This window comes from Carcharodon carcharias, chromosome 9 (genome assembly GCF_017639515.1).
Source record: "Carcharodon carcharias isolate sCarCar2 chromosome 9, sCarCar2.pri, whole genome shotgun sequence".
NCBI classification, from domain to species: Eukaryota; Metazoa; Chordata; class Chondrichthyes; order Lamniformes; family Lamnidae; genus Carcharodon; species Carcharodon carcharias.
In genome coordinates, this window is record NC_054475.1 from 102,938,274 (window position 1) to 102,965,448 (window position 27,175).

General features: G+C 40.7%; 1 protein-coding gene across 1 annotated transcript; it reads right to left on the minus strand.

The window, feature by feature from the left end:
* Positions 1–6,989: 6,989 nt before the first annotated feature.
* rraga (Ras-related GTP binding A) lies at positions 6,990–25,906 on the minus strand. Its single transcript, XM_041196084.1, has 9 exons — positions 25,746–25,906; positions 19,150–19,249; positions 18,722–18,788; positions 16,875–17,097; positions 16,080–16,175; positions 14,502–14,624; positions 9,324–9,415; positions 8,598–8,713; positions 6,990–8,022 (listed from the first exon to the last, which is right to left on the minus strand). Exons 1-9 carry the CDS (start codon positions 25,770–25,772, stop codon positions 7,925–7,927), a joined length of 942 nt encoding a protein of 313 aa, XP_041052018.1. The 5' UTR covers positions 25,773–25,906; the 3' UTR covers positions 6,990–7,924.
* Between the last annotated feature and the right edge of the window lie 1,269 nt (positions 25,907–27,175).

A 27,175-nucleotide genomic window follows, 5' to 3' on the forward strand; every position in this document is an offset into this window, starting at 1 on the left:
TAGGAGGACAGGTAGCAAGTCCCAAACTAAAGTTGAAGCCAGCTGCCAGGAGAAGCAGGACACAGGACAGGAGGGAACGGCAAGGGAGCACGTTCCAAATACTAAAGAAGAATGTCCCCAAACCCAGGGGAGTGAAACAAGAAATGCCACAAGAGGACAGTTAAGTAAAAGACAAGGACAGGAACCTGGAAAAGGTCCTGTTAAGTGAAGAATGAGGAGCAGAGAAAGGCTCCAAGCTTAAAGGGAGAAGCTGCGGGATGCAAATTTAAAGCAATATAGGCTTACGAGAAGATCTGTAACTTTATTAGGGGCATCTGAAGCATTGATGTTCTGTTGGCAAGGCTGAGCATTTGAGAGAGAGTGCATAGAAGGAAGCTTGAATGCATATGACTAGCCAGGGGAGGGACATCGAAAGGAGAGTTCGAAATCCTGCAGGTGGACCCTTGTGGAAGGCGTCTGAGAGAAAGCATAATTTGGGAGAAGATTCCAAAGAAAGTTCTTCGAGAATGGAGATTGGAAACCCTCCTGTGAAAGACAGAGTTCAGTGAGACCTGTTGGCTCACAGTGTGACAAGCATCTGGGAGGAGTTTTATTTTATATTCATTGACGGGGCGTGGGCTTCACTGGCTAGACCAGCATTTATTACCCATCCCTATTTGCCCTTGAGCAGGTGGTGATGAGCTGCCTTCTTGAACCGCTGCAGTCCATGTGGTGTAGGTACACCCACAGTGCTGTTAGGGAGTTCCAGGATTTTAACTCAGTGATGAGGGATCCATAGCATCTGTTTGGGGTGGCATTTGTCACTTGGTTTCAGAGTATGGTGTGTCTGACCACAGGTTGCCTATTGGTTTACGTGGGCTGTGTACTTACTGTGAACATGAGAGTATAAGATAGCTTTTGTAACTTATATTATCCTTACAAATCTGTATATATCTATAAAGGTATGAGTGAAGGAATATTGTAATGTACTTCATCTTTTCTTGTTTAATAAATGTTTTATTCTTTTAGTTAAAAGTTCATCAGCTGTCTCCTGTGACTCTGTCACTGCCACTCTCCACATTTCTAAACAAAAATAAAAGTTAGGATCTATCAAGCCTAGTTCCACCCTAGGATCTGACTGGTCCAGTAGTAACGTCAGCTGGGAGGGAACGTAGCATATTAGTCAGCTTTATCAAGTAAGCCATGTAGAAGCTTGATGTTAGGGGCTATTCAAGTTACAAATGATTTGATTGGTACTGGCATTGACATATAAATACCGAAGCAAAGAATCAGTTTCAACTGCTAGAAAAGGTCAAAGAATGCATGTTTACAGGCATATTCATTATCGCAAAAACCTGATCCAATTGAGGGAAAAGGGGAAGGAAACATACACTTGACATAGTTCATGTCTTACCTTTAAAACCTGTTGTTTATATGGGATATTGGCATATATCCATATTTACCTTCATTGAAGGTATTTATACATTATTGTCATATATTGTTACCTCAAAGACTAAGAAACATTCAAAACATCTGGTTAAAACATTTTACTAAATAAAGTCAATGAAATAACAAAATACAGCCCCATTCATTCAATAAGTTCTGCTTAACTCATGAGATGTCACTGTGACTGCTACAACAATTAAAAATTCTATGCAAACTCAGTTAAAGCCAATGTCATTAGACAGCTGATTCACCTAGTCTAATATAAGCAGTAATTAAGTAGTGACTGCATACTCACACTTAGGGCACTTAGTTGGGCTAGTATGTTGTCCCCCAAGGTGACAAATGGTAAGAGATTTGCCTCCCATTTTAATAATCTTTTCATTGCCCATATACGATCACACCTGTGACTTTACTTAACTTTCAAGTAGTAGCTTATGGCCTTTAGAACACTGAGTTCAACTTCTTTGGACATGTCAGTGCAGCAGAGCTGCCAGAACTATTGATGCATATGGTTACTGATTTGCATGTCTTCATGGACAAGGACTTCAGGCTTCACTGGTCATGCAGCACATCCTACCAGTGACCATAACAGTAGCAGGGATCTGAACTTCTTCGTCCCTAGGTTATTTCTAAGGGATGGCAGCTGACCTTTTCAAGTGGTTGCCCATCATTGCATCAAGCAGGTGAGGGTTGACCTATTCGAGCGGGCACTGAAATACATTGATCCAGACTGAAGGGGTCAGTCAGGCCCAGAGGGCTGTGGGCCTTGTCTCATTGGCAGGATTCCCTCAGGTGCAGGGTCTGATCCATCTGGTGATCAAAGCCCAGGTGGATCAGTTAGGAACATTTATCCATAGGGGTTCTGCTCCCTCAATAATGCACAGCTGATGCGTGACCACCAAAAGTGTTTTCTGCCAGTGCTTTCAAGGTTTCCTGGCAGTTGCCATGATGCCTTCATCTTGAGGTATTGGCAGTTCATGCAGCAGTTCATGACACTAGTGAGACTCAAGCATTGTTTCCAGGGGACAAGGGCTATCCATTGAAGTAAAGGCTACTGGCACCGGTGTCCAATCCTACATCAAAGACACAGAGGGGCTACAACTGCTGCCATCTCAGCACATAGGCTACCATACTCCTGAAGATGCTGTTATGGTGCCTTGACCAGCTGAGGGATACCCTCAAGTACACCCCCTCAAGTGTGTCACGCATGGTGGTGGTATCGGTGCTCTGCACAACATGGCCCTCTAAAGAGGTGTGCACCTTGGGGAAGAAGATGCAGAGAACTCACCTCAGTTTTTGGAGGATGACATGGTAGAGCACAGCGATCCTGCATTGTAAGGCCTTCCTGACATCCGGCTGAGGCATCAAGCCATTGACCAGGATGACGGGGAAGCTCAGGCCGCATTGATACAGTCCCACTTCTCCAACGACAGCACATCCTGGACTGCATTTCGCCCATTACCACACCTCTCCTAGAAGAAAACACCTGGCAAGCAGATACTTCTGGTGTTTCCCCCCCAGTGCAAGATACACCACCTATGGCCACACATTGACCCCGTGCAACCAGCTTTTATGACACACACACAATTTCATGCTGGTGCTTTAAAGCCCTCAAAACAATGGGGTCACACAAATCAGGGTGCAATCATGAATCATCTCATTAAATTGAATATTTATCGCTCAAGAAAAGCATTACGAAGTCACTGGAGTGAACTGCAAAGTGAATATATCGATCCTGCACCTGCATGAGGCTACTTTTACAGGGTGCTCCCTCTATGCTGAGGCCGAAGTGAAGACAGGCTGCTCACTTGTGTCTATTCGCAGCCAAGATGCCAGTGGGGGCTCCAGCACAGGCTGCCCGACCCATGCAAATGCAGGGGCAGCCTCAGGCATGGAAGCTTGCTGTGTAGAAGGTGCCTCAGTCAGAGGGGCTGGGGGCAGCCGATGACAATGGTGCTCTGGGAAGGGGCAGCCCCTTGACTTCATCCTTACCGGCCCTGATCTTTCTTGTTGACACACATGCATGTCAGATGGAACCAGCAGTTAGGGACATCCAATTACCTTTCTATGCATCTTTGTGCCAATATAACTGATCTGTCAATGCTAGAACATGACATGCATTGCATGGCAGTGTAATGTTTCTGCCTCCATTCAGAGTGATGCCACATATTACTCTGAAAGCGGTTGGGAACTCTTTCAATGAAGCAGCTCATAGACCTGAGACATTATGCAACACAAAACTGGATTCCTCCGTGCTGCTCCAGAAAGTCCCCTAAAGTCTTGTATATGATCACCATTTCTGTCCTGTTGGGCATTGCTGGATCTGTACCCCATCCTCCAAGGGGAAGAAACTTACTACAAATGTGGCTGTCTGAGATTGCAATGTCCTCCACAAAACGTCCACCAGTTGCAGTTCCATCCTATAAAACTATTTTATTTGATTAATTTGTCCATGTATTTAATCAATTTAGCTTATAGGTTTGTCTTTTAACCACTTAACCTAGTTTAACTTTAGGTAGATTTAGTACAATACGTGTGGTTTTTGTAACAGAAGGCAAAAAGTAGCACCTCCTTCCTTGTATCAACAAATTCCCAACACTGCGCATCAGATACCTTTAACTTTTATATACCTTTCGAGCCACAATCAAGTCAAGTGCTCACAATAATTTGCACCTTACTGACATATAACTGCCATTGATAAGCAGTTTATATTAACATAACTTTTCAAAAGGAACCAAGTTAAATTCCAAAAATTAAATTTCACTTTAACACTTCTACTTTTGGAGTTCCACTTGCACCAAATTTCAGGTCTTTCTGGAATTTAAATTCAATTTAAAATCTGGAATTGAAAGCTGGTCTCAGTAATGATGACCATGAAACTATCACCGATTATTGGAGAATATCATTCATTGACTTTTTGATCCAATCTTCCTAAGTGGGTATGGGGCTATCCCATTTCCTATCCAGTGTAGGAGTCAACCACATTGCTGTGGAGCTGGAGTCACATGTAGAGCAGACCAGGTAAGGACAGAAGATTTCCTTACCTAAAGGACATTAGAGAACCAGGTGGGTTTTTACAACAATCGATGATAGTTTCATGGTCATCATTACTGAGACCAGCTTTCAATTCGAGATTTTAAATTGAGTTTAAATTTCACCAGCTGCCATGATGGGATATCAACCAACATCCCAGGGCAATAGCCTAGGTCTCTAATTACTAGTCCAGGAGCATCACCATTATGCCACCCCCTCTTCCATTTTCAGTAAGTCAGGTAGCATTTACCAAGAGAAACAGTTAACATTTCAGGTCTGTGACCTTTCACCAGGACTTTGAAAAGTTAGAAGTGTAATATGTTTTGAGCAAGGGAGAACGGTAAAAAGAACAAAAGGTTAGGTCTGTAATAGGGTAAAGCAGAGAAGATATTAAGTGACAAAAGTTTTCATGGTGCAAGGCGAAAGGGTGTGGTAGTGGGACAAGTAACAAAACAAGTGTCCAGGGGAGGCACAAATGACAGAATCCCAAATAGCTGCCATCCAAAAGCAATAGAAATTGGAGAGAAACAAGAAAGGAAAAACCCAACAAAGCAAAAGTAAACCAAAATGGTGGTAAAAGTTATAATCTAAAATTGTTGAACTCAATGTTGAATCTGAAAGGTCATGGAATTCCCAATTCAAAAATAAGGTGCTGTTTCAAGCTTGCATTGAACTTCATTGGATCACTGCAGGACGACAGAAAGGTTAGGGTAGGAGCAAGGTGGATAATTAAAATCACAGACTATGGGGAGCTCAGGGTCATGCTTCCAAACTGAATGAAGGTGTCCTGCAAAGCAGTCACCAATCTGTACGAGAAATTGAAAACACAAGTAAATCACGGTATCACCTGGAAGAATTGTTTGGGGTCTTGAACAGTGGAAGTGAGATGGTAAAAAGGGCAGGTTTTGTATCTCTTACACTTGCATGGAAAAATAGCATTGGAAAGGGAGTGGGGTGTTGGGGATGACCGAGGGATGCACCAATGGGCGTGGAGGGGAAGAAATGTTTGGTGGTGACATCAAGCTGGAGATAGTACAAATGGCAGATGATCCAGTGAATACAGAAGCTGGCAGTGTGGAAGGTGTGGACAAGAGGAGCCCTATATCATGATTCTGGGAAAGGGAGTGGCAGCATTAATGGTGAATTGGCTTCAGAAACTGATATTTGATTGTCCTCAATTTTAAAGGTAATTACCATTAACCACATTGCATCATTCTAGCATGTCATGCAATTCCAGGCTCCCAAGTATGTTTGAATGATCCGAGCTATTCTGTCCAAGCACAGTAAGCCAATATAATGCTCTATGTGGAATAGAGGACAAATGCAATCTACAAATGCAAACACCTACAATCTTGGGAACTTAGATGTCAAGCTAGTCAAAGTAACACATCGAGGGAATGCCACACACTACTTCTATATTATTTTATTGAGATATAAAGAAATGCGGATGTTTAACAAACAATGGCAGAAATTTACCATGTATGCTTTAAACAAAAGAACAGCCTGTAACCATATTGGAGAAATTAACTACTCACATTTGCAGTACTGAAATGTGAACATACCGTTACCCCGTTCTCACCCAAATCTCTGCCCCCAACTAAAATCAATGTGTGCATCAGAAAATAACTATAATTAGCCAATATTTACGTTAAGCTACATGGTATGTGTAATACTGTCAAGTGGGATTTGAAGGGGAATGTGCAAGGATGCTGCAATTAGATCATCTCTGACCCCTTTTAGAGTATTGCCAAATGTCACTGAGTTCAAAGTCTCTTGCAGCTTTTGAAACATTGTACCATTTTCCAGATGTTTCTACAATGACAATCTGTAATAGGAACATTCTGCACCAGTAATCCACAAACAATTCTCATTGCATGTACAGTAAGCATTTGTGCTTAGAAGTGAACTCTTAAGAAGTTCAATATGTTTTAATTCAATCAATTTAGGGTTTAAAAAGTTATTTTAAAGTGACAAATGTACTTGGTGGTTTTGAAATAAAGGTCATCACAAACTCTTGGCCCTCTGACATGGTTTCAGCACAAGAACATTATAAAATTACAAACTGCCACCAAAATAACATCCTCTTCACCAGTTTACACCAAGAAAAACACAGTATTTGAAAAATTAAATCTAGAGTGAACAGAGACATAATGGTAAAAAAAAACACTTATTCACTCTTACTGATTATATAGGTTAAAGGTTTTTTTTTGTTTTTATTTAGATCATTTTTTGCTTTAAGTTATATGCTGGGGCAGACAAGAGAAAATGCAACAGACCACAACTGATACTATCACTATCATGTGCAGCTGGGGGAAACAGAGAACCAATCCTACGAGATTTGCAAACAAAATACCTATATCACACGTGTTAAACAATCTATTAATATTTTGGCTTAGTAAGTCAGAAACAAATACTTTAATCATTTGAAAAAAATTGCACATAACCTTTTCATCAACTCAAAATGTGTAGTTTTGGAAAGAACAACCAATAAATTAACTGCAGAGTAACTCAAATAGTTCAACAAAACATGATTCAATATTGAAATAGATTTTATTAAATTCTTTGCATTATTTTAACAGGGAACAGGCAGAGAATCCACTCCCTTACATTAACCCACCAAATGTTGGGAACTGTGCAAGAGCAGCCCAGGAAGACTGGCCACGGCTTCTCCTATCTCGGAGGATGAGGGAAGGGAGAGGAAAAAAAGGTAACGTCTCACTAGCTCATACCGACACAGCAAAAACAAATTCATTTATGGGAAGAGGAGAATATGCAATGATGCAAAATTCTGACAATGGACCATCTATAATTCAACTTCTTAAAAAAGTGCCATGATCTTAGAAGGTTCAAGAAAAACAGCATAATAGGTAAAATGTATACATTTCTACATTGTATTACTGAAACACAAACTCAATTTTTGGGGGGGGGGGGTGTGGGAGTAGCCATGTCATTCATTCCAGCACTAACACTGGATTATTACAGGAAGTGAATATATTCACATCCTCTTTATAAGCAGAGATATTACTTCTTCTTGGACAGGATTTTCACAGGTACATATGATCATAATGCCATTTTTTTGTAGGTTGCAAAAAAGGTTAGATTGTCAAGTCAGAAAGATAGTATATTTTACATGCAGAATGTAAAGTCAAAAGCCTTGTTATTACAGACCCCCACAGAATGCTTCTCTAAAGGTTTCAGCTCTTGCATTGATTACCATAAAAATGGGACATCTACTGGGATCAGATAAAATGTTTCATGGCAAGAGTTTTGGAGCAGAGTCTGGAATAAAGAGGTCCTGCTGCTTTCAGGAGATGACACGAATTACGTGACTAGATGCTCATGGTCACAAAAAATGTGACAACTGCAGCAAATTACTCAAAAAACAGACACGATATAAAGAATTATATCAAGAAATATCAATTCATCATACACCCATCTGATATCCAGTCTATAATAAAGTTGCCCTTCAGCGCACCAAAAGACTGTGTTTGGGACCATCTACCCTCTCCAGCTTCTCAAAGTGTTTCCTGGCATTACGAATATTGATAAGTGTAGCTGCTGAAGCTGAAAAGAGTTTAGAAGAAAAAAGTGTTATAATTCAATACTTGAAAAACTGAAAGTTAAATCACACATGGAATCATTAAAATCAGGGGATACAGTATTAGTTGCAGCGATAATGTGATGGTGGGAAAGGTCACATCCTCAACGGAAGCTCGGAAGGCATAAATTTTCTCAGTACTGTAATCTTATTTCTCTGATAGCTATCCTATTTGATCCTAAGCTGAGCTTCTAGCCCCATAACGTCACAAATACACCTATTTCCATCACTAATATCATCCATGCCCTAGTCAAAGATTTCTTCTAACACCTCATGTCGATTTCTTGAACCCCAGCATTTATTTTCAAATCTTAGTATAGGCAAATAAACTGCAAGAAAACCAGGATATTTATATAAATGTACATCTGTTCAAGGCCTTTTATTTTTGCATGAAGTTGCAGCTCATACGTCATTGTTGATTACATTAGTCATACAAACAAATCTGGTTTTGTGTCACTTATAGCAAATAAAGGAAGATCAAGATGATTTAATAACTTTACGAAGTAAGTAGAACAAACCGGAAGGAATTTTGGCTACTTACGTATAGAGGGATCGGACATGATTACCATCACATATGTGTTTGATGTGAAGACATCAATGAACGCTGCAAAATTGGAGTTCCTAACTTCCATACTTTGGAAAGATGCAGCCAATTTACTACAGAAAGAGAAGCATTCAAAACATATTAGTTAAATGCTCCAATACCAAGGACAATGAACACAATAACTCAGCAAGCATCACCCAATTTCACATGACCAGAATGTGTCTATCAAACAAAGTCCTGCCAAAACATTGGCTTTGGACAGTGAGTCCCGGGACCCAATAACTAATCAAGGCCAGGTTCAAGATACCATTGTGAATTCTTGTTAAGTCAGAATATGGTTTACAAGCACCTTAATTTTAGCTGTAGTGTTTTAAAAGTTCCTAAACAGAAAACAAAATCCACATTCAGTCTTAATTGCAGCATTTTTATAGTTCCTAGACAAGAAAAAAAAAAAATCCATATTCAATCTTAATTTGATAGAAACACACACAGAATAAAGATAGATGGTGCAGAAAATAGAAAGGTTACATTGATATGGCAGGGCAGGTTTTTGAGAGGTTAAAAGTAAGGCACATTGTGAAGGGTTATCCTGCATCTGATCCATGCCCTACCCCATTTAGGAATGCTCTATACTGACAAACAGGCTGTGCTTAAGGCTGTTAATATCTCTCATTTTGATGAGCACAAACATTTCAGCACCTCAAGCAAAAAAGAGAGATTTACCTGCAGCTTAGCTTAAATTGTTTAATAATATTGCTGATTTTTTCAAATCTGTGCGCATCTCTCTGTTCTTTACACTGATAGTGAGAAATTACCTAAAAAGAAAAATAAAATGCTTAATTGTCAGAGTCACTCACTACTGCCCAAGGACAAACATAAGAATCTAGATTAAAACAATTAAGTTAAAAGGTAACATTGTCAAATACACCATAACCAGTTAATGTACTGAAGTAAATAACAAACAGCAGAATGAAAAAATGGAACTATGTCAGCAATAACAAATATTGTTACTTATAAATATAAAAATGAATTCACACATTTCATGTTTTCACCATACAGTAATATTTGTAAAAAAGTGACATCCACTGAGTATGATGCATTTAGCTCCATTTGCATGGGGGGGGGGGGGGGGGGGAAGAAAACATTTGAAAAGCAAATGAAACTAAGGAATTGTTCAACAAGCAACAAGGAATTATAGCACAGAGATAAAAACAAAAAAACTGCAGATGCTGGAAATCCAAAACAAAAAATAAAAAAACCTGGAAAAACTCAGTAGGTCTGGCAGCATGGGCGGAGAAGAGTACAGTTGACGTTTTGAGTCCTCATGACCCTTCAACAGAACTAAGTAAAAATAGGAGAGGGGAGAGAGAGAGAAGGGGAGGGGGTGGTTGTTGGGACAAGCAAGCAGTGATAGAAGGAGATAACCAAAAGATGTCACAGACAAAAGAACAAAGAGGTGTTGAAGGTGGTGATATTATCTAAAAGAATGTGCTAATTAAGAATGGGTGGCAGGACAAGCATAGTAGCTCTAGTGAGGGTGGGGTGAAATAAGACTAAAAGGGCATAAAAGGTATAGATAAATGATCGGTGGAATACATTAAAAATAATGGAAATAGGTGGGAAAAGAAAAATCCATATAAATTATTGGAAAAAACAAGGGGGTGGGGATGGAGGAGGGAGTTTAAGATCTAAAATTGTTGAACTCCATATTCAGTCCAGAAGTTCCGGACTGAACATTGAGTTCAACAATTTTAGATCTTAAACTCCCTCCTCCATCCCCACCCCCTTTCCGTTTCTTCCCCCTCCTCCTTGTTTTTTCCAATAATTTATATGGATTTTTCTTTTCCCACCTATTTCCATTATTTTTAATGTATTCCACCGATCATTTATCTATATTTTTTATGCCCTTTTAGTCTTATTTCACCCCACCCCCACTAGAGCTACCTTGCTTGTCCTGCCCTCCAGTCTTAATTAGCACATTCTTTTAGATAATATCAACGCCTTCAACACCTCTTTGTTCTTTTGTCTGTGACATCTTTTGGTTATCTCCTATCACTGCTTGCTTGTCCCAACAACCATACTCCCACCTTCTCTCTCCCCCCACCCCTTAAACCAGCTTATATTTCACCCCTCTCCTATTTTTACTTAGTTCTTTTGAAGGGTCATGAGGACTCGAAACGTCAACTGTACTCTTCTCCGCCGATGCTGCCAGACCTGCTGAGTTTTTCCAGGTATTTTTTATTTTTTGTTAAGGAATTATAGCATATGGCACTGGGAACGATATGATTCACTACCAAATAAACTATGCATTTCCCACATGTTGAGATTTGAAGCCGATTTAGAATCTTTGCAGCACAACGGGTCTTTGTAAGCCTCAGGATTTGTACATGCGGATAATCGGCTCTGTTAGAAACAACAGAAATTAGGCAGACGCCCCGCAGATGAAAACTTTTACATTCCATTCAAGCTTTTTTATTCCTCAAGATTTAGCTGCAAGGATTAGGCATCTGTAATTCTAACTGAATTCTGACATCAGCTATTTCTTCACCCAAAGCAAAAGAAAAGTTTCCTGGCCCAACAACATACTGTCAGGCTGGCATCTAAAAAGCTATTACTAAAATTCCAACAAATACACACAGGCACACAAAAAAATGTTCACCCCAGTGAGCAATGCTATCCAAACGTTATTAGGATGATAAATTACCAGCAAGCACTATCCAATCTTTAATATAACAATGTTAATGTACTTGCATCCAAGAAAATTTGCAAATATTGTAAAAACATCAAACCCACTGTGTTAAAGGATCAAGACCAAAATCAGGGCCTATTTCGTGACTAGTTTGAACTTTTCATGGAATTATAGGATGGTTACAGCACAGGAGGTCACCGCCAATCATATTGTGCCAGTACTCTGCAAGAGCACTCACCTAGTCCCACTCCCATGCCCTTTTCCTGGAGCCTTGTAGATATTCTCTTCAGGCAAGTGTCCAATTCCTTTTTGAAAGCCACAACTGAATCTTCCTCTAACACCTGTCATACAGTGCATTCCAGATCCAGATCCGCTTGCTGCATAAAAAATTTTTCCTTATGTTGTCTTTGAAAATGATCAGCAAAAGAGCCAATCTGTGCTCTCAAATTCTCAACCTTACAATCCATGGGAAGTTTCTTGCTATTAATTCTGGCCAGATCTCATGATCTTGAACACCTCCATTAAATGTCCTCTCAATCTTTCCTCCAAAGAGAGCAGTCGCAGTCCTTACAATCAATCCTCCTAACTAAAGTCCCTCCATCCTTGAAACAATGCTCATAAATCCTTGGTGCACCCTCTACAATTCCTTCACACCTCTGAAATGCAGTGTCCGGAATTGGGAACAATACCCAAGTTGAGACTGAACCAGTGTTTTATAAAGGTTCACCATAACTTCCTTGCTTTTGTATTCTATGCCGCTCTATAAAGACCAAGATTCTGTTCGCCTTATCAGTCAGTTTGTCAACTTGTCCCAACTACTTCAATGATTTGTGCACATATAACCCCACATCCCTCTGCTCCTGTGGCCCCTTTGGAATTGTACCCCTTATTTTATATTGCCTCTCCTTGCTCTTCCTACCCAAATCTATCACGTCACACTTTCCTGCAACAAATTTCATCTGCCAAATGTCCACCCATTCCACCAGCCAATGTCCTCTGGAAGCCCATCACTATCCTTCTCAATTCACTGTACTACCAAACCATGTCATCTCCAAATTTTGAAATTGTGCCCTGCCCATCCAAGCCAAGGTTATCAATATAAATCCAGAAAAGCAGTGGTTCTAGAACCGAACCCTGGATAACCGAACCCTGGATAACCGAACTATATATCATATATACTCGAGTCATTGACAATATTTTTTAAATTTGACTCCCAAGATCTGACTAAAAAACCCCAACTTTCCCACTTACCACCCACTTGCTGCCTTTCCCGCAGGTCAACACTCTCCCTCCATAGGCCGACTCTCTCTCTTCCAACCTCCCACTTGCCGCTTTCTCTCCCGTGTGCGAAGGTTAAGGATTGAGGTAGCGAGAGAGAGGAGCTGAGCGAAAGGAGCTGCGAGCGGGAGTGCGTCTTGGGCAGAACAGGCCACCTCAAATGGCACAGATTGGGTCATGCACCCTCCATTGGCCCTGACATGAAAAAGCAGTAAAGCGAAAGTCCCAAAGTACAGAGTCATACCCAAGAGCATGCATGGACTTCAAATTCCTTGAAAACATTACTTGTGTATAAGTCGAGCCCCTACTTTTTGCCTAAAAGTTTAGGCTCAAAGTTGACTTTTACATGAGTATATACTATACTTTCCTCCAGTTCAAAAAAAATCTGTTCACCACTACTGTGCTCCCTGTCACTCAGCCAACATCATAACCATGCTTCCACAGTCCCTTTTATTCCATGGGCTCTAGCTTTACTAACAAGACTGTTATATGGCACTTCATGAAATGCCTTTTGGAAGTCCTTATATACCAAAACAACCACATCATCCTCAACCACCCTCCATTACCTATCAAAAATACTCAAATCAAGTTGGTTAAACATGATTTGACTGTAACAAATCCGTGATGGATTTCCATTATCACTCGTCCAAGTGGCTGTTAATTTCGTCCCAGATTATTGTTTGAAAGCTTTCCCAACATGGAGGTTAAACTGACTGACCTGTAGTTGCTGGGTTTATGCTTACACAATTTTTTGAACAAGGGTGCAACTTCTGCAATTCTGTAGACCTCTGACACTATCCCTGCATCGAAAGAGGATTGGAAGATCAGTGCTTCTGCAATTTCCACCCTTACTTCTCAGTTATCTTCAGATGCAGTTGGTGACTTATGGCCAGCCAGCTTTCCTGATACCTTTCCATCAATTTTTAGCTCACCCAGCTTCTTAGCTACCTCCTCTTTCAAAAAGGCTTTGTATCTGCCTTTACCAAAAGCGAAATGCTACCAAAGGTCTCATTTAGTACCTCAGCCATACTTTCTGCCTCCATGTGTAAACCCACTTTTTAGTCCCTAATCGCCCCACTCCTCCTTTTACAACTGTTTTACTATTTATATGGCTATAGAAGACTTATGGATTTCTTTTCATGTTCTCTGTCAGTCTCTTCTCAAATACCTTGCTCCTGATTTTCTTCACTTCTCTAAACTTTATATTCAGTCTGGTTCTCACTTGCATTATCAACCTGACATCTATCATACACACTTGCCTGCTTCATCTTTCTCTTTCGCCATCCAGAGGAGCTCTGGCTTTGTTAGCCATTTGTGGGAATGTACATCAACTACGCCCAAGTGATCTTCTCTTTAACACTTTTTTATCCCTCCTGCTCAGTTTGACTCAGCCCAAAAAGAGATCAGTGCTGCTCCGCTCTTCCCCTATTATACTGCTCTGTTCCAAGGCCTCTCCTTTTACACTGCTGCACTCCTCTCCCAGGACTGTCCTTTTAAATCTTTTATTGTGGATCCAGCTCTCTCCAATCATCTGAAATGTGTCACCAGATTAAAATCCTTCGTCTAAAGTTAAGAGATTTCTATCAAATGACTAAAAGGTAACTTTAAGTTGAGCATCCCTCATGAAGTTATTACATCCAAAAGTCTGAACTAGCTAAATTGAAAACAGGTGTAAAGATAAATTCACTAAACTGGATATGGTGGAATAGTAGTTATGTTACTAGGCTAACAACTGAGACTGAGCCAGAGAACATGAGCTCAAAGCCTAACATGGTTGTTTGACTCCATAGTCAAATAGCTCACTAACAATCATTCTCCAGACTCATACATGAAGAGCAATCTCTTAAGCTATGAGGACACAACCAACACCTTAGGAGTGACATATCATAAATCAATACCATTAGATGAGAAGGAAGAAAATCCACAGCACTTACTAGGAACGTGGCTCTTTCAAACAGTAGCACCTCATCAGCTTCAATAATCTGAGCAAAGTTCCTCAGGTTGGTTTCCAGTTGTTGTACATTAGGGATCAGCTGGTACACAATGCTTGACCAAGCCTAAGAGAAGCAGATCTCATGAGCAATGGAAAACTCTAAAGGCTTAATGAAAATACTTCCATCATTTGGAATAAATAGTTATTTAGGAATAGATTTTTATTTTTAATAGATATTAACGCAACTATCTACCTGCTAGCAAATATACTGATCTTCATAAACATGACAACACATGTTTTTTGATGGTGTTGTAGAGTTTTGGGTGTCAACAATTTTTCCCCTTTTGTCCTCTCCAGAAGATGCTGAATGTAGGCCCGTGGCCAATTACACATCCAAAATCTGTTCAAATCAAGTCCTTTACAGGACATCCACACACGTTTTCCAGTAGGAATCTTTGGGTTGATGAGGAGCAAGAACCTTTGATAATTATTTCTCTTTCTAGAGAGGCTAACTGTAGCAATATTACCACCACCGCATCTAAAATCAGACATTTGCCCACTAAAAGGGAAATGTTTTAAATAAAATTCAAGGTTTCATCTGATGTGAAAGGTAGCACATGAACATTTTGACAGTTGCAGTCCAAATGCAGCTCATCCACAGAGCCTTAAGAACGTAACTCAACTCTGCTCTCCATCACCATTCCACAACTGCTTTACTGGCCAGACAAATTCTATACAGTAACCATGGACTTCTTCCAAGCATTTAGAGCTACTTCCAGTTTATTTCACAGCAGTCCAGTTACACATCACAAAAGTGCACTAATGTAGCAGTTAGGGTAGTGGTAGAGAAAGCAATGTTTCACTTAATTACAGGCAGAGGTGTGCTCACTTATGAGGCATAACTTAATGATTTCAGCAAGGTCATGTTTTACAACTCTTCCAAAGGCGCAAATTGGCAAGTTTTTCTTTTACATTCTATGCTGTCTCCTCTGATTAGTACATTAAGTCTACAGCACAGAAACAGGCCAGTCAGCCCACTTAGTCTACATCACTTTTATGTTCCACACAGTTTTCCTCCCACCCCGCTTCATTTAATCCATCAGCATATCTTTGTTCTCCCTCCCGTGCTTGTTTAACTTCCCCTTTAATGCACTCATTTTATTTGCCTCAATTATTGCTTGTGGTAATACATCCCACATTCTTACCACACTTTGGTTATAGATGGCTTTCCTGAACTCTCTAATGGATTTATTATTACCATTTTATATTTATGAGCCCCCCCCGCCCCGCACAAGTTTCTGAACCCTCTACAACCAAAAACATCTTCTCTATGTCTAGCCAATAGATTTTAAAGGCCTCTCTATCAGGTCACTTCTTAGCCTTCTCTTGTCAATAGAGTTTGTTGAAATATTTTATTACATAAAAATCAGTTTGTATTTGTCTAAATTCAAGAACTACAAATGGGGTAACACCACAGACTGATGGAAGATGGGATTCTTTAAAAATGAACAGAAAAAAAAAAACAGAATTTACAACCCAAACCACGTGGACGACTTTTATTAGTTTAACTCAATCTTACTTTGTACAAGGTCTCATCCCAGATGGAGGTTCGAAAGCAGGTACATTCTAAAGGACGGGACAAGCGCCTCAAGTCATCTTCACGCTCCTTAAAAATCTATAACCAAGAAATTAAAATAAGTTCGGAGAGACTTCGAGGAATTCAATCATAGCATTAGCTCATCAACTGAAGCTGTCAATTTTAATCATTTCTCTGTCCTAGCTGAGGAATTAGTGTAAAATGTACACGGAGCAACTATAATGCCGAGCTATGTTATAAAACTATAGGATTACCAACTTTGAGTCTTTATACAAATCTACTAATCTCAGAAAATAAAAACTAAAGTTTTAAAACCTGAGGGACATCAGTACAAGAATCAAACACTTTCCCCATTTCCAACATTTGAGCTCCAGCTTTAAAGTACTTCTCAGGTCAGGCATAACATGAGATTGATTCAGAGAGGTTCTCACTATTCTAACAATGAGCTTAATACCCAATTATAAGTGCTCCTCTGTATTTTTCATTTCAAAACACCAGCTATCTTTCTAACTAAACGAGACCACCAGTTTACATTCTATTTGGGTTGAATTACATTTGAACATTCTGTTCTCGACACCCACCAAGAATTAAGTTGCTGCACATAGGACATTGAAATGTCAGAAAAAAGCTTTCATCTCATTAATACATGGTAAATTGAAACCTAAGCCCCAAAACTCTTGCACTACTCATTGTTGTGAATCTTTTCATTTGTAGAAGGTACAAAATTTAACCTGCTTTAGTAGAACATTACCAGATGGACAGCTAGCCTCATCTCACCAGGTCACGCTGATCCTCCTGCACAAGATCCATCTTGTGAACAAGGCAAAAGATTTTGGCATCAGGAGAGTTTTGAAGAATTGCCTCCAGACATGACTGGTAGTAGTGCATATCTTTCTCCAATTCACGACTTTCAACATCAAAAACATATATAAGAACTTCTACATTGCGGAATATGTTGTCTCGTTGACTGGTAAAGTAGTTTTCCATGAAAGTGTCCTGGCTGAGATTCAAAAACAAAGACACGTCCATCGATCATTTCATTAGTCTAAAGGAAAGCAAGCTATAACAGATCAAGGATAAAGCAAACAATGATTTTCTCATCCACCCCTCCCACCTGTGATTGTTTAGTAATAGGAAATTGGTCAGTATGCAATTAGGTTTCTTGCAGGTGGTGGTATGCCCATGCATCTGCTGCCCTTGTCCTTCTAGATAGCAGAGGTAATGAGTTTGAATGGTTCTGATGAAAGAGACTGGTGAGTTGCTGAAGTGCATCGTGTATAGATTAGACACTCCTAACACTGTGCTGGTGAAAGGATGGAATGTTTAAGATCATGGGTGATATGCCAGTCAAGCAGGTTGCTTTGTCCTGAATGGCATCGAGCTTTACTGCACTCATCCAGGCAAGTGGAGAGCATTCCACCACACTCCTGACATGTGCCTTGTAGGTGGTGAACGAGCTCTGCAGAATCAGGTGAGTTGTTCACTGCAGAATTTCCTGCCTCAGACCTACTCTTGTAGCCACAAATTGTCCAATTCAGTTTCTGATCAGTGGTAATTGCCAGGATGTTGATATTGGGGGCTTCAGTGATGGTAATGCCATTGAATGTCAAAGGTTAGCATCTCCAATGAAAGAATTTAATTGTCTGGCATGAATATTAATTGCTACTTATCAGCTCAAGTCTGAATGCAGTCCAGGTCTTGCTGCATGTGGACATGGACTGCTTCAGCATGAGGATCATGAATGGTACGGAACACTGCAATCATCAACGAACATCCCCACTTCTGACCTTTCAATGGGAGGAAGATCACTGAAGTAGTAGCTTAAGATGGTTGGGCCTCAGACACAGCACCGAGGATCTCCTGCAGTAATGTCTCGGATCTGAGATGATTGGCCTCCAACAACCACAACCATCTTCCTTTCTGCTAGGTATGACTCCAACCAGTTTAGAGTTTTAGTAAATGAATTGAAGTCATAAATCACCACTGCAGAACCGGAATGATTTATAAATTTTAATTTTGTGATGCTAAAGTTCTATTAATTATGTATTTTAAAAAACATATTGGCTGTTGATTGGATTATTATAGTTGAGCACTTAATAAACTGAGAAATTAGCACGTTAACTTTTCCTTCATTGATGACCTAATGGCATAAATGTCAAGCAGCTACCAATGTCTGTCACAAATGCCATCACAAAAATACTGAACAGAACGATGACATTCTCAGGCTCCACTTCACTATAAATCAACTATCCTAATCCCATTGATTAAATAACAGCTTCTGTCTCCTTTCCAGGTACCCATTACATACATACCACATTATGGAGAAAATGGTTCTAGTGTTTAGAATGTTGCAATGTATGCACTGCCATTTGTTTTTGCAAGGAGGTAGGTATTCTGTCCATAAGTGATAATTTATCAAATTCATTGTGCAGCAGCTCAACATTCTCCAGTACGTGAACTCTCCCATATTTGTTCATTTTAATCTAAAATGTCCAGATAAGTTCCAGAACTTCTGTTAAAACTGTAGTGAAACGTAATTAGGTATCGGTAAGGGAAAGAAAAGACAGATGGAGCAGAGATGCTCCCTTAATTTCCTATCAATGATTGTATAATAAAACACCTACCCACCACAGTCCCATAGATTCAGGACCAGGTTTCCCAGAAAGCGGACATGTGAATGTTCCACATCAACTATAAAAGAGAAATTATATTTCAGATTCCGCAACATGATAATCATGCTACATTATCTACAAAGTACTCTTATCATGGCTTAATATTAGCTATTACTAAAGCCATTCTATACTGACAAATCCTAGATATGTCACATGTGGCTGATCTTAAATTTTAAAATGTTGCAACAGTGTAGAATGCAGATCAGAATGAATAGTAAATAACAATCTCAAAGAAAATATCCACATAAAATTTAATCATTTTCTTCAACTGAATTACTTTTCATAGCCACCGTGTGCTTAAAAACACTGCAAAAAATAAATGCAGTTTTCATCTTAAAGGTGCCCTCTCAATCCAAACTTCTATTGTGCACAGTACTTACTTGTAGCTGCAAGGCGCCGTGTGTCCCTGGCTATATAGTTTGCAAAGATTATGGATCTCATGCTGGTCTTACCAGACCCACTCTTTCCCATCAACAGCACCTAGTGAGAGAACAGCAACATCATGGCACATGACACTCAACAGCATAAGCATGAGAATGTGGCCCTCCACCTTTCAACATAGGCAGGAAAGATCTGTTTTTTTCACATCCTTGGAAGAACAGGTGGATATTCAGGCAAGGTTGAATCATTTCAGGGTCCATTAACATGGTTAAGAGGAAATTTCCCATTTGAGTACAACATCAACCAAGTATGCATCTTCATGTACATGCTGGCCATTGGCAAAATCCACAGACATGGTAGTAGCTTCCATAAGCACTGTCTCTATCAACTGACACCACAATACCACCTTCGCTCCCCACAACCAGCCCACTGCCACTGGCATCCCATAGTCCAACTCCATAACCCTTTCTGGACACTGTCTCAGACTGCTTGCAACCTTGGTATCCTATTTAACCCTGAACTGAGCTTCCTACCCCATATCCTCTACATCACAAAGTCTGCCTACTTCTACCTCCATAATTTTTCCCAACCTCAACCCATAAACTGCTGAAACAACCATCCATGCATTCGTGACCTCTGGATTTGACTATCCCAATGCTCTCCTGGTCAGCTTACAACTAACATAAGAAATGGGAGGAGGATTAGGCCATTTGGCCCCTCGAGCCTGCCATTCAATAAGATCATGGCTGATCTGTTTGTGGCTTTAAAGGCCTTAACTCCACTTTCCTGCCTGTTCCTCCATAAACTTCTACTTCCTTGTTAATCAAAAAAAATGTCTAACTCAGGCTTGAATAGATTCAATGGCCGCCACTGCTTGTTGGACCCTCGGAAGATATTCCTTCCTCATCTCCATCTTAAATGGGAAACACCTTATTTTGAAATTGAGCCTCCTGGTTCTAGATTCCCCCAAAAGGGGGGACATCCTACATATAAATATGAGTTAGGAGCAGCTTAAGGCCACTCGGACCTTTGAGCCTGCTCCGCCATTCAACAAGATCATGGCTGATCTGACTGTGACTCCTCGCCAAACTCTGATAACCTTTCACTCCTTTGTTCATCAAGAATCTATCTACCACTGCCTTGAAAATATCCAAAGACTCTGCTTCCTCTGCTTACTGAGGAAGGGAGTTCCAAGGGCTCACGACCCTCAGAAAAAAAATTCTTCCCAACTCTGTCTTAAATAGGCGACCCCTTACTTTTAAAAAATGACCCCGGTTCTGGATTATCCCACAACAGGTCACTTCAGAGAAAACAAGGTGGAAGCTGTTCTGCATGCCAGGGAGTTCCTTTTGTTTGGGTCATAGTCAGTCATGGCTTCAGTCATTTTAAAGCCTTTGTCCAGTTTTTAAAAATGTATAAATTAGCCTTGATGATATATATGTGTTTATAAAAATATAGAGTGAGGTCTTAGTTCCAGGACAAGTAAATAGTTATTTATAGGCATTTATTGCCCATCCCCAATGGTAGGCTCGAGAGGCCAAATGGCCTAATCCTCCTCCCATTTCTTATGTTCTTATGTTAGTTGTAAGCTGACCAGGAGAGCATTGGGATAGTCAAGTCCAGAGGTCACAAATGCATGGATGGTTGTTCAGAGGGCATTTAAGAGTCAAATACATTGCTGTGGGCCAGGAGTCACATGGGCCAGACCAGATAAGGATGATAGATTTCCTTCCCTAAAAGACATAAGTGAACCAGGTGGGTTTTTATAACAATCGACAATCGCTTCATGGTCATTATTAGTCTTAATTACAGATTTTTAATGAATTCAAATTTCACCATCTGTCATGGCTGGATTCAAACCCAGGTCCCAAGAACTCTGGGTCTCTGGATTACTAGTCCAGTGACAATATCACTATGCCATTGCCTCCCCCTGTAAAATATAAATAGTAAAAGTCAGCATCTAACCTGTCAAGTCCCCTCAGAATCTTATATGTTTCAATAAGATCACCTCTCGTTCTTCTAAACTCCAAACAGTATAGACCCAACTTTTCCTCAAAAGACAAACCCCTCATCCCAGGAATTAGCCTAGTTAAACCTCTCTGAACTGCTTTCATATGTTCTTCCAAGACACAAGTCAGGAGTGTGATGGAATACTCTCCACTTGGCTGGATGAGTGCAGCGCCCACACACACCATCCAGGACAAGGCAGCCCACTTGATTTGCACCCAACCGCCACCTTAAACAGTTGCTCCTTCTAAAGTACCTTCTTCTAAACTCTCAGCCTCTACCATCTGGAAGAACAATGTCAGTAGATACATGGGAACATCACCACCTATAAACTCTCCTCCAAGTCACACACCATCCTGACTTGAAAATGTATCAATGCTCCTTCACTGTCGCTAGGTCAAAATCCTGGAACTGTCTTTCACATAGTACTGTGGTGTACCTACCCCAGATTGTCTCCAGCTGTTCAACACGACACCAATATTCTCAAGGGTAATTGGGAGCGAGAAATAAATGCTGGCCAATGATGCCCACATCCCATGAGCAAAAACAAATTGTGGAGGATCTAAGAAGCCAATTATTCATGAATTATAGCAGTTAGGTCTTATATTTCTTCTTAATTGAATTTCTTCTCTAAACCTCTCCTTCCTTTAAGACCATCCTTAAAGGCTACCGCTTTGATGACACTTTTGGGGAAGCCTTCACATCGCCTTATGAGACTCAGTGTCAAATCTTATATTAATATTCCTGTGAAAATCCTTGGGATGAAGATGTTGCTGCTGCTATTACAATACCTGCAACAGGCTAATTCACAGCACTTTCCCAATGGACACCAGCAAGCATAGAATCAGGAAGGTGGAAGACACCTGATGGTAGCTCACCATTACACAAGAAGCTTTGAATCCCATGGGCCTGCACAGTATTGCTACAATAATTTCTAATGACCAGGAGATTAAGTGGAGCAACATGCAGCTATTAATAGGACAGATGATCTTTAAAGTTAATTATAGGGAAGGGGGCATTACATCAACAACAATGGATATAAAGAAGTGCTTTGGGCACAACCACAAAATATCTATACTTCTTTCACAAAACAAAATCCACACGGGTCAGGTAAATAAACATTAAAGCACCCAGCATATTTCAATTGCAGTTAAGATTGGCCTTTTATCCTTTTCATATGAAAAGGAAAAGCGTATGGAAGGGGAGGTGAGGACATAAACGGGAAATTCAACTTCTTGTTTTCAGTTGGGTCAGTTGCTTTTAAAATCATTTGCAGAAAGTATTTCTCTCCTGCTTAATTCCTCCTTCTACTTTCTAAGCGTACAAAGCTGGCTTCCTCATTTTATGCTCACATCTCATTGTTTCCTTAACATTTGACAGGGAGAGGGGAACTTGGTGAAATCACAGTCACTAGGGAAGCAACACTGAGCAAACTGATGGAGCTGCGGGCTGATAAGTCTCCAGGTCCAGACGAACCTGATCCTAGGGTAGCAAAAGAGGTGGCTAATGAGGTAGTAGATGCGTTGGTGTTAATTTTCCAAAATTCCCTAGGCTCTGGAAAGGTTCCATCAGGCTGAAAAGCAGCAAAAATAACCCCCTCCATTCAAGGAAGGGAGGCAGAAAACAGGAAACTATAGGTCGTGGGTAAAGTATTAGAGTCGATCATTAAAGAGGTTATAGCTGGGCACTCAAAAAAGCTCAAGGTGATCAGGAAGGGTCAGCATGGTTTTATGAAAGGGAAATCATATTTAACCAATTTATTAGAGTTCTTTGAAGGAGTAACAGGTGCAGCAAATAGAGGGGAGCCTATAGATGTACTGTACTTGGATTTCCAGAAAGCATTTGATAAGGTGCCACATCAAAGGTTATTGCAGAAAATAAACCCTCATGGTGTAGGAGCAACATATTAGCCTGGATAGAAAATTGGCTGGTTCTCAGAAAACATTATGCATAAATGGGTCTTTTTCTGATTGTCAAGATATGATGAGGGGAGTACTATAGGGGTCTGTGCTGGGGCCTCAACTTTTTACAATTCACATCAACGACTTAGATAAGGGGAACAAAGGCACAGTAGCTAAATTTGCAGATGATGCAAAGGTAGGTAGGAAAGTATGTTGTGAAGGAGGCGTAAGGAGTTTGAAATGGATACAGATAAGTTGAGTAAGTGGGCAAAAATCTGGCAGATGGAGTATAATGTGGTAAAATGGCAGGGAGAATAAAAAAGCAGAGTATTATTTAAATGGAGAACGACTGCAGAACTCCAAGGTGCAGAGGGACCTAAGCGTTCTCATGCTTGAGTCACAAAAAGTTAGTACGCATATACAGCATGTTATCAAGGCGGCTAATAGAATGCTATCCTTTACTGAGAGAAATTGAACATAAATTTAAGAATATTATGCTTCAGTTATACAGGGCATTGGTGAGACCGTATCCAGTTGTGGTCTCCTTATTTAATGAAGGATGTAAATGCGTTGCAGGCAGTTCAAAGGAGGTTTACTAGATTGATACCTGGAATGAACGAGTTGTCTTATGAGGATAGGTTGGACAGACTGGGCTTGTTTCCACTGGAGCTTAGAAGAGTGAGGGTAGCTTGGTTGAAAAATAAAAGATCCTGAATGGTCTTGACAAGGTGGATGTGGGGAGGATGTTTCTGTTTGTGGGCAAGTCCAGAATTAGGATACACAGTTTTAAAATAAGGGGTCACCCTCATAGGGCAGAGATGAGAATTTTTTTTCTCTCAGATGGATGTGCAACTTTGGAACTCTGCCTCAGAAAGCAGAGAAGGCAGGGTCACTGAATATTTTTAAGGCAGAGGTAGGTTGATTACCTGGCCTAACAAGAATCTAAGGTTATCAGGGGTAGTGGGAAGGTAGAACTCAAAACACAAACAGATCAGCCATGATCATTTTGAATGGCAGAGTAGGCTTGAGGGGCCAAATAGCCTACCTCCGCTCCTAGTTTGTATGTTCGTACAACCAGCAAGTGCTGTTTTTCCTATTTTATTGCAACTCCCAACTGTGCTTATTGGAACAATAGATTTGATAGATACATTTAAGGGGAAGCTAGACAAACATATGGAGGGAGAAAGAGATAGAGGGAGATAGCTTTAGAGGAGGAAAGATGGGAGAAGGCTCAAATGAAGCACAGATGCTGGCATTTACTGGCTGGGCTGAAAGGTCTGTTTCTGTGCCCTATGTAGTAAGATAGTGGGCCACATCTTGCATTGCCATTGATGGGAGCATCGGAACTTAAGAAAAGTCAAGTATAGGGCATTCCCGGATATATGCAGATCAGCTACATAACTTGATGTTCAAGTCCCACTCCAGGACTTCAGCACAAAATCAGACCAGGAAAACATCTCATCCAGTACAGTCAGAGGTGCCATCTTTCAGATGAGATGTTAAACCAAGGCCTCATCTTCCCTCTCGGATGGAGGTAAAAGTTTATTTCAAAGAAGAACAAGGTTGTTACCCATGGTTTCCTCGTCAATGTTTATTCTGCAACCAACATCACACAAAAAAATCTGGTCATTATCACGTTGCTGTTTCTGGGAGTTTACTGTGTGCAAACTGACTACTGCATTTCCTACATTACAAAGTGCCTACACTTCATTGACTGTAAAACGCTTTGAGTTGTTCCGTGGTTACGAAAAGCACTATATAATACAAGTTTTCTCTTTTCATTATTTCCCATTGTTGTTTTTCTGCATTTTTCCTTCATCTGATTTTTAAAAAAATATTTCTTTCTGTTCTCTCCTATGTGCCAGTTGTTTTCTTTTCACCAAAACTAAGGGTCAAGTCGCAGCAGAAATGTCTTATCATTGTGTCATCCCACCCCTCAATAATTGCAAAGATTTTAACCTATGCTCAACAGGAAATGACTGAAGCATACTGCTGCTGCAAAAAGGAGGGCTTCCATTTAGCTTCACCGCTATCAGCACATTTAGTTAAGGACACTCAAAAAATATTATTCTCAAAATTAACAGGGCGGGGGGGTGGGGGGTAGTTTCAGAGGACAGCAAAGTAAGTAAAGAAACAATCTTCACAGAACAATCAGCATTGGGGAGCACACAGTCATGGGGCTGCAGGTCAGTCAGCAAGGTAAAAATATGTAAACATTTGAAATTAGGATAAAGATCAAAAACACAAAAGAACCCACGAAGCTTGGCGAGAATAGCAGTGGCAGAGGTACCCATTACCAACCTGAGTGCAGGTGAGGTCATGATCAGTTTGTAGGTTCTGAATGGTAGCAGAAACGAAGCTGCAAAAGGGAGGGCATTGGAGAAGTACAACCACAACCTGATAAAAAGTATAGGGGACGATTTTGGTGGCAGGTTGTGTTGCGGCAGTGAAAGAAACGGCCCTGATGAAAAATCACAGCTGGGAGGAGGGAGTTGCCCTGTTTGGAAGGGCCCTGGGGAAGGGAATGTTACCTCCCAGGTAAGTGGCACAAGAGAAGGACTTTATTTCATACTCACCCTGCGGGGAAGAGGGGAATAGGGCTGTAAATCCATTCTGTTGCCCTGGTAACCCCGCAGTCCTAACATTTCTTAACCTCCCTCTATATCCCAGAGCAAGGTTGTTTTTACCTTTTTCTTCATAGCTGTACTCGGCATCCCCCGCCTGCAGAATGTCCAGATTTATTCCAGGTTTTTCCCTGTGCTGCCTCCACCTCCCAATCGCGGCTGTCAGGCTTCGATATCACTACAGGCCGCAGTCACGCGCTTCACTTACATCATTTCCATAGCGACCACTTTACGGCGCGTCCTCCCTGTTTACCACCATGTCGTTAATCGATTTTTTTTCACCAAGGTTGAGTCGATGAAATAAAAGCAGAAAATGCTGGGAAAAATCAGCTGGTTAGGCACCATCTTTGGAGAGAAAAACTGAGTTAACGTTTCGAGTCCGTATGACTTAGTGGCCAGTGTATCAGTTTACACATTAAAAACACCAGCAAACAATGTATTTGCAAAACTAATTTAACTGGAATACTGTTCTAATCTGAGGGTGAACAATGTGATCAACAAAGAGTAACTAATGTTTAGAAGAAAAGCTTCTTTCAAAATAACAATTAAATGGATGTACAAACACTTCAATTTTACATTGTTGATTGTAATTGTGAGTTACCGATAATTGCTGTTTGCCTATTGGGTCAGAAAGGAATAGATGCTTAATTAATTGGATTACGCATTTTTATTTAGAATTTTTTATTCTTTCCCTCATTTACAAATCACTCTAAATGCCTCATCTACCAAGCCTCTGCAAACTGCTCCGGCCTAATGCCGCAGCTTGTTAGCTCTCACTCTTGTCTACCACTGACATCTCTCATGGCCCTGAAACTCTAGATATTTTTGATTACATTCCTGATTACATATATCCATGCTTTTAAAACTTGTGCACAGACCTTTGGCCATGTTGGCCGAGAGGAGAGTCCGAGAGGAGGACCTTAGGACAGGTAGTCAGCAGCACCTAGAGGATCTATATGCTCAAGTAGGAGTAAGGGTAAGATAAAAGCAAGGGTCCATATTCTATTTAGTTAAGATATGTCTGGGGAGCTCAGTCCTTTGTTTGTACATCCTGCGCTATGTGGGAAATCCTAGAAGCTCCTAGTGGCCTGGATGACCATGTGTTCCTCTGGAGCTCTGGGTTTCAGAACTTGAGCGGCAGCTGGGGGCACTACGGTGCATTCAAGAGGCTGAGACGTTCGTGGATAGCATGTTTCAGGACATAGGCACCCCGCAGCTTAAGGAAGTGCAAGCAGAGAGGGAATGGGTGACCGCCAGACAGAAGAAGGGGACCAGGCAGGTAGTGAGGGAGGCCCCCCGAGTGCATCTCACTGGCAAACCATTTTTTGGCCCTGGAAAATGGTGAGAGTGATGGTTCCTCTGTGAAGGCTATCTGAAGGAGAGTCATACAGACTCGAAACATTAACTCTGTCTCTCTCTCTCCACAGATGCTGTCACACCTGCTGAGTTTTTCCAGCATTTTTTGTTTTCGTTTCAGATTTCCAGATCTGCAG

Coding starts and splice junctions, on each gene's coding strand:
- rraga (XM_041196084.1), bottom strand. CDS start 25,772: ATGCCGAGTACAGCTATGAAGAAAAAG. Junction 19,250..25,745: donor GTACAGCTATGAAGAAAAAG/GTAAAAACAACC, acceptor TTCTCTCACTAG/GTGCTGTTGATGGGAAAGAG. Junction 16,176..16,874: donor AGGAGGATCAGCGTGACCTG/GTGAGATGAGGC, acceptor TCTTGGTTATAG/ATTTTTAAGGAGCGTGAAGA.